The 8,366-nt window shown below is 38.9% G+C and overlaps 1 protein-coding gene across 1 annotated transcript; it reads right to left on the bottom strand.

Moving 5' to 3' along the window:
• Positions 1-299: 299 nt before the first annotated feature.
• Positions 300-7,564, bottom strand: DEFB125 (defensin beta 125). Its single transcript, XM_040447423.1, has 3 exons — positions 7,507-7,564; positions 491-814; positions 300-394 (listed from the first exon to the last, which is right to left on the bottom strand). The coding sequence occupies exons 1-3, from the start codon at positions 7,562-7,564 to the stop codon at positions 300-302; spliced, it is 477 nt and encodes a 158-aa protein (XP_040303357.1).
• Positions 7,565-8,366: the final 802 nt, after the last annotated feature.

The following is an 8,366-nucleotide window of genomic DNA, read 5'->3' as shown; positions in this document are numbered from 1 at the left end:
ATAAAGTGGGGGTGCGGGGAATATAGGAAAGGGAGGACTTGTCTGGAACTTTTTATGTGCCTTCACAGATTCCTCCATATATGATAGGAGTGGTTCAGGAATTACTAAAATCAAAATCCTTGTCTCAACCATAAAGGCAGCTCCAAACTGTGGTCTTTTTTTTTTTTTTTTTGGTATGGAAAAATACACAGACACACAAAATGTTCACTGAGACCAATATATTTTAATACATCAGAGGAAGACAGATAAAGAATTTCAGCCCAATAAAGAGAACCCCTGTGTCTTCGATGCACTTCTCTTTACACATTTCCAACTGTAGGGTAACTGTTGGTACTTGTCTTGGCGGTAGCATTCTGTCCGTCTGCATGCCATCCAATCCCCAATAGAATTGTCTCTGGTGAAATAACATCAACAAGATTGGTCCCTGCATATTATTCCCAGTGCATATCTCTAGTGTCCCATACCCAGAAGAAATGTTAATTAGTTGTACCTTCAGTGGTCTCAAGAGAATGTGCCGGAGCTGTGGAAGAATTTTCTCTTAGGTTTCCAGGTATAGTTGGGTTAACTGTTACCTCATCATCAAACCAAGATATGGGGGAATTAGAAAATAAATCCCAATCGTTCGTATTAACAGTTATCTGTTCTTCAAAGGGTACAGGATGTGGTGGCGTTTTAGTGTATCCGTCATCTTCTTTTATGGGAATGCAGCACGTTAGCTTGTTCATACAAAGAAGCTTGTACCTTTCAACATGAAAACATCGTTTTCTGCAGTGCCCGATGTTATCCTTCCAACATCTTTTGACTTCCCAGCCAGCTGTGGGGAATAAATGAGTAGGATAAGTTTTTAACTCTAGCACCGATATGATAAGCATTAATTGAAAAACTTGACAACCATTACCCATCTAGAGCAATATGATAAATGCTACAAGCCATTGGGAGACCAAAAAATGAAACTGTATGTTAAATCTTGTGTCATATGCCATCAAGGAAACGGGGGCTGGGTGGGGAGAGAGAGAAAGAAGGAAAGCAGAAGGAAAGAGGAGGAGGAGGAGGAGGAAGAAAGAGAGGTAGAGAGGGAGACCTATGTACAGCTAATATTTAAGCCAAGGCAAGAAGGATGGAAGGAGCCAGCCAAGTGCACAAAAGGCAGAGAAAGGATCAGCAAATGCTCAGTCCCACTGCTGAGAAACTGCATCATGTGTTTGGAGGAGGCTGATGAGTCTGAAGTGTAATGTGACAAGGAGCCTAAGATGAAGTGAACTTCAAGTGGCCAATGCCATCACCCAGTCATGTTACACCATTGTTAAGCATTTTGGTTTCAAAACACAGTGTGAACTAATTTATTTTATGCTTTAGATGATTAGTTTGGATTTTATGTGGAAATTAGATTAGGGAAAAGAAAGAACAGAATCAGGAAGGTGTGTTAGAAGCTTTGGCTAGGTATGATATAATGGTGACTGGAATTGGGGCTTCAAGAACTGTGGGGAAAAGAGGGTAGATTTAAGACATTGGTTGTTTGGATATGAGATCAGAGGAAGATGGAGAAATCAAAGTGCATTCCTGCATTTCTGTTGAGATAGGGGAGATTAGTGGTACTTGCCATTCGCAGGATGGTAAACTGAGGAAACAACAAGCTTTGGAAGGAAGAGAAAAAGGCAGGCTCAAGTATTCACTTCAGGGCATGTAACATACACCTAGAATGTCAAAAAAGGTGGTGGAAACACCTGTAGGATCTCAGTAGACAAGTTCGGACTCTAGGTGTAAATTTTGGAATCGTTGCTTATGGATATTTCAGGCTACAGTAATGGATAAAGTATAGTGAGCTGGAATAACGTGAGATAAAAAGGGGACCAAGATTAAATTCTGGTGAGTGTCAATATTAAGAGCTCAAATAGGAGGAAAAGACCCAAAAGGAACAACCAGGTAAGTTGGAACAAAACAAGAGAATGAGACACTGGAGAATTAGATTAGTTTCTCCAAAAGCAGACCTTGGGGGGAAATTTGAGTATAACAAGTGAACCGAGAGGTATTCTCCTCCATCTGGAATCAGTTTGGAAATATGGTAGTTAGGAAAGTAAGAAAGCCAAGAAGAGGTGAATTATGGAGTTAGTTACCAGTGTGGTTGACTAGAGCATAATCCTGTGGGAAACTGGCAGCCAGTGCCTCAGAATTCTCCTTCTTGAGAATGAAAGGAGCTGGAGTATTTATCTGCCACCTGGCCAGCCAATATTTGATAGATGATCCCAGAGTGAGCTCATAATTCCCTGTCATTTCTGGATTGCTCTGTACAGGGGCATTTCGTACGCAATCAACCATGCTTTGGGGAGACCTGAAAGGTGCAGATCAGGCTAGTATGCATGAAAAATGGTAAATGCCAAAAGGATACAAATAAAGTTGTACCAGTGTAACTAGGTTATGCAAGAGAGGAAAGTGTTTCTTAAAACAGTGAGTGGACATTTGTAGACAAATATTGAGGAGAAGTTGAGTAAGATACGGGCAGAAGTGTCCATTGTGTTTAACATGATGATTGTCACTGATAACCATGAGAGGAGTGGTTTCAGAGTGAGAGGGGAAAAAAGAAAGAAAGAAAAGTGAAGTTGGTGAAAGGTGAATGAGAGAAGTCGAAGTAGAACCTGGAGACAAAACTCTTTAGTTCCATGTGAGGAAGAGCGGAGAAATGGAGAGGTTCTTGGAGGACAATACGGAACCAAGGGAGCATTTTTCAGGGAAATGACAGAGCATGTTTGAAGACGCTTAAGAAGAAACCAGTAGAAAGGGAGGGATTAATGCAGAATAGGGAAATGAGACAAAAGAAAGGCATAGTTCTTCATGGTTGGCAAGGACCAAAATCACATTCGACAGATTGAGGCAGAGAAGGCACACGTCCTCAGCTATGTCAAGAGGGAAGGAGAAGATGGGTGCAAAGACATACTGGTAGGAATGTTGACCGTGGTAAAAAGAAAAAGTTCTATTTGAATGTTTAATTTTTTTATTTTTTTGTTTTATTTGTTTAATCGGTTTTTTAGATTTCACATATGAGTGGAGTAATATAGTACTTGTCTTTCTCAGTGTGACTTACTTCACTTAGCAAAATACCCTCTCAGTCCACCTATATTGGCTGTAAATGGCACAATCTTATACTTTTTTAGGGCTGCATATATACATATATATATATATATATATATCACATCTTCCTTATCCATTTGTCTATTGATGGATACTTGGGTTGCTTCCCTATCTTGACTATTGGAAATAATGTTGCAATAAACATAGGAATGCACATATATTTCATATTAGTGTTTTCATTTTCTTTGGGTAAATGTCCAGTAGTAGAATTATTAGATCATATGGTGTTTCTATTTTTTTAAATTTTATTTTAGAGAGAGAGAGAGAGAGAGAGAGAGAGAGCAAAGAGTGGGGCAGAGGGAGAGAGAATCTTATGCAGACTCCACACTCAACGTGGAGCCCAACACAGGACTTGACCCTATTACCCTGGGATCATGATCTGAGCTGAAATCAAGAGTGGGACACCCAACCAAGTGAGCCACCCAGGCACCCCATGGCAGTCTAGTTTTAATTTTTAATTTTTTTGAGGAAATCCATATTGTTTTCCACAGTGTCTGTGCCAATTTGCATTCCCACCAGGCGTGCACAAGGGTTCTTTTTCTCACATCCTCACCAACATTCTTACTTCTTGTCTTTTTATTTTAGCCATTCTGACAGGTGTAAGGTGTATCTCATTGTGGTTTTGATTTGCATTTCCCTGATGACTGGTGATGTTGAGCATCTTTTCATGTGACTATTTGAATTTTTTAAATCTTGAAGTGTGGGATAAAGCCATAAGCTGGGAGGGAGAGTCATGTAGAGAAATAGAGCAGGAGAATTAAAGAGAAAGAAAGGTCAGTACAAAATAGCTGTCTGGGAAAGAGGAAGGATGAGCTCACAAAAGAAATATGGTAGGATTTCTAAGCAATGTGATAATTTGAGGGATGAGGATCTGAATGTAAAGTGAAACTAGCCTGCTCCATTTTACGATAATTTTTCAGGCAAGTAAATATGACCGTATTTCTCAGCAAATTGCCTGCAATGTATAAAGGTTAGTGTATCCTAGGCAGAGGAAGCAGCTAGAGCAAAGATTCTATGTTGGAGAAAGCCCGGTATGTATTAAAAAAGGGAAGCCGTTCTCAAAACAACCTTTTCTGGATTTAATTTGATTATGTATGAAAAGCACCTTTCATGGGTTTACATATATAGAGATAACAGTAATTTGTCTCCTGTTGCCTCCCCTGGGCCAAGAAGTTTATTCCTCTTCTCCGATGATTCATTCTCTTATTTTTTTACTGGCTCCGATTTGCTTTGCTCATGTTAGAATTTTCTGTAAGTTTTAAGTGTAGACATTCCACTTTTTTCTTCCAAGACAAACTTTGACATCACTTCTTCATTCCTTGTTTCTACAAAGATTGTTTCTCAATTTTTCTTTTCCTCTAGGATACCCATTCTTGAATGCCCCTCATTCAAGAAAGTGTGAGCCCCTAACTATGATACAGATTTTATTCTAGGTCCATATAGTACATTTGTGAACTAAGCAGACAAAAAATCACATAGAGCTTACTTTCTAGCAGGGGAAGACAGACGATGAAAAACAAATACATTACCTTATATGTGAGAAGGTGATAGTGGTTTGCAGAAGTAAGAGAGAATAGATTTCAGCAGAATCTATTTAGGGTGTCATGGGGGCAGACTAGCAGTTTCTTTTTTTTATGTTTTATTTATTTTTGAGAGAGAGACACAGACAGAGCGTGAGCAGGGGAGGGCAGAAGCAGGCTCCAGGCTCTGAGCTGTCAGCACGGAGCCCAACGCACGGCTTGAACCCACGAACCGTGAGATCATGACCTGAGCCAAAGTCGGACGCTTAAACAACGGAGCCATCCAGACACCCCCTGACAGTTGTTTAAACAGAAGTTAGCATAGTGTTTGAAAGAAGGTGACAATTAAATAATGACTTGGAGGAGGTAAAGGAATTAACCACACCAGAGTCTGGGTCAAGTACATCTAAGCAGAGGAAACAGAAAGAACTCTGTGGGTTGAGCAAGCCAGGCATGTCTGAGGAAGAGCAATGAAGCCAGTGGGGCTCTAGTGAAGGGAGCAAAGGCTAGAAGAGTAGAAGATGAGGTGAGAGAGTTCATAAGGGACAGATCACAGACAGCAGGTGAGCCGTTGTTGAGACCTTGGTTATTGTTCTGAGTAAAGAGGGGGCCATTGCAGAGTTTTGAGCAGAAGAGGTACATAATCTGACTTCTGTTGGGAGTAGATTATGCCATCTGCTATCTTGTGAGATGACTGCAGGAGGCAGGTGTAGAAGGACAGATACCTGTGAGGAAGCTACAGCAATAGGAGGTGAGAGATGGTAGTGACTTGAACCAGAGTGGTAGCAGTGGAGGTGGTGAGATTGGTTGGCTCTGGACACAATTTGCCAGTGGACTCCCTGATAGATACAGATGTCACAGATTAAAATACCAAAGACAACTCCAAGAATATGGCTTAAGCAACGCAATGATGGCAATTGGGAATAATCTTTCATCGAATGTATTTTTGTTTAGAATGACAGCAGTTTTGGTTTTTTTCCCCCAAAGGTCCTCAGTCTGGAATTATGTTGTTAAAACTTGTGACCTCCACCACCAATATCTCAAAATCATAAAACTAAAGAATATGAATAACAATTGTATCATTTTGGGCACATAAGCCATTCGCCAAAACATTTTCCCGTGTGTGAATTCTGCCTAAAACATACCAGATGCAGAATCAGATGGCACCAAGTTAAATATAGCCATTGACATTGATGGACAACTTGGCTTAGTAAAAAGTTACTTCACAAAACCATCAGATGCTCTCTTACTTGAAAATACAAAAATAAACTCAAATACATTAAGTAGTTAAATTTCAAAACAGAACCTATAAGGGAAGATCTATAAATCAACTGGAATAAAAGCTACCCCTCCCCCCAAATAAAAAGGAAAAACAGGCAGAACCACACAATTTGTAGACAAATTAAAATACACAATAAATATATATGAAGTTTGACTTCTCCATACTGAATGAAGTAGAAACAATTACATCTTTCAATATTATCCTTCATTTAAAATTTTTGATTTATGGCTGAGAATGGTTATATAGAACTAATTTGTAAATATAACATAAATATACTTATTAGCAAAAATAAGGACGTAAATGTCCAATTATCAGATTGGATAGATGATTTGCAGAGCATCCATTCAATGAAATTTTGTGCAATTATTGAAAATTCAGTTGTTGGAAAATATTTAATACATGGGAAAATACTTACATTATAATAGAAAATTTAAAAGTAGGCTACACATTTTTATTCACACAGTATCCAAGAAGTCTGAGGGAGAGCAAGAAAACAAAACTTTATTTTTAGTCCTTTACTATTTCAGAACTTTTCAAAATGTCAGCAAATAGTTCGTAATCAGAAATTCACCCACCTTCTTTAAGTCTTGTGCATCCATTAATAACAATAAAGTAAGTTTCTATATTGATAACAAATTTTTAAGACATATTAGTTGTACCTTGCAGAAGAATCCACATGGTTCATTTATACTGGGTTTTAAAAAATCTAAGATCTAAAAAAGAAAAAAAATCTAAGATCGGTCTATCTATCTATCTATCTATCTATCTATCTATCTATCTATATCTGCTAGGATATACAAGAAATTGGTAAGATTGAGGGATTCTGAAAGAAAGATTGCAGAAATATTACTCTAGGGTAAGAGAGTACTTAAACTCAGATAAACCTATCAAGTGCCTGATACTTTCCATCAATTGCAAGTATTGCTTTTCAATAAAAGTGGATAATTCTCAAAAGTAGCATTACTAAAAAGCAGGAATAAGCCCATTCATATCGATCTAGTATGAGAAGCTTACTATTTCACTGGTTAACACTGGTTAGTTATAGAGAGAGCTAGCAAGAGCTGCTCAGAAGATTGAGGAAATTCATGCCTTTAGAGAAATGTCTCAGAAGATACCCCAACATGAGGCGCCTAGGTGGCTCAGTAGGTTAAGCGTCCAACTTCAGCTCAGGTTATGATCTCACTGTTCGTGAGTTTGAGCCCCACGTTGGGCTCTGAGCTGACAGCTCAGAGCCTGGAGCCTGCTTTAGATTCTGTGTCTTCCTCTCTCTCTCTCTCTCTTTGCCTCACCCCTGCTTGTGCTCTCTCAAAAATGAGTGAACGTTAAAAAAAAACAATAGAAAAAAATACATCATGGCCAAGAAGATTAAAAAAAAAAAAAAAGAAGAAGATACCCTAACATGATAGGTGCCTCCAACAGAGTCTTAGAGAGTAGGGACATTGAGCTGCCATAATGAGACCATTTTTGTGTTCTTTATTGGCCCAAGGCTTTTCCTGAAGACCCTCTTTTCCCCTCAAGATACCTGAAAGGTCAACAACATCCTAGTTCCATTGTGCCTATGTTGTAGGGTTCCATTACCTTTGGTCACCAGATTTAGAAACCCACATATAATGAAGGCCAGCATCAGGAGGTTCATGGCTTCTGGCAGAGAGGAAGCTCTGTGTCCCGAGGAATCCAGAGCACTTTGCCCAGCTAGGACTCTAAATAGTCACCTTTACTTGCCTATCGTGGGTGATGAACCAGAAATGGGGACACCATCCAGAACACCAAACCATTAACTTGCACCACTGAGTGTGCATGACAAAATCATGCTCTGTTCTAGAAACTTTTAAAGGAAACTGAGGCCTTGTGAAATGAGTTATAATCAATCCTGAGGAAGTATAGAGTCTGATGGAAAGAAACAACTCCCAAAGGAAGTTGTTCTCTTTAACCCTAGATGAGGCCAATTACTTCTCCTCTGTCTATATGCAGCATCATATATATACACCAATGGTAGCAGAATGCTACATGAAGATCCCACTTATTTCAGACCAATAGCTTATGACTTCCACTAGAGTATCCTCCTCTCCATCTGAATGATTGCCACATCCATTTTGTATTCATTTTTGTCTAAGTTTTGAAGTTTAGTTTGAGATGGATTCCTTTTTTACTGTGGATATTCAATTTTTGCAGTAACGATTTATTAAAAGTACTATCCTTCCTCCATTGAACTGCTTTGGCAATTTGTCAAAACTTGTCAAAACTTATTCGGCCATACGTGGTTCTCTGTTACCTTCCATTGATTATGTGCCTGTTCCTCTGACGAAACAACATACTCTTGATTACTGTAACTTTATAATATGTCCTAAGATAGTGTACTGATTCTTCTCGCTTTATTCTTCTTTAAAAAAATTTTTTTAGCTATATACCGGTTCCTTTGCTTGTCGATACAGATTTTA

This window comes from Herpailurus yagouaroundi, unplaced genomic scaffold, assembly GCF_014898765.1.
Source record: "Herpailurus yagouaroundi ecotype Mexico unplaced genomic scaffold, PumYag 196, whole genome shotgun sequence".
Taxonomy (NCBI): Eukaryota; Metazoa; Chordata; class Mammalia; order Carnivora; family Felidae; genus Herpailurus; species Herpailurus yagouaroundi.
The sequence above is the reverse complement of the archived record's forward strand: the minus strand, read 5'-3'. Positions and strand labels throughout refer to the sequence as shown.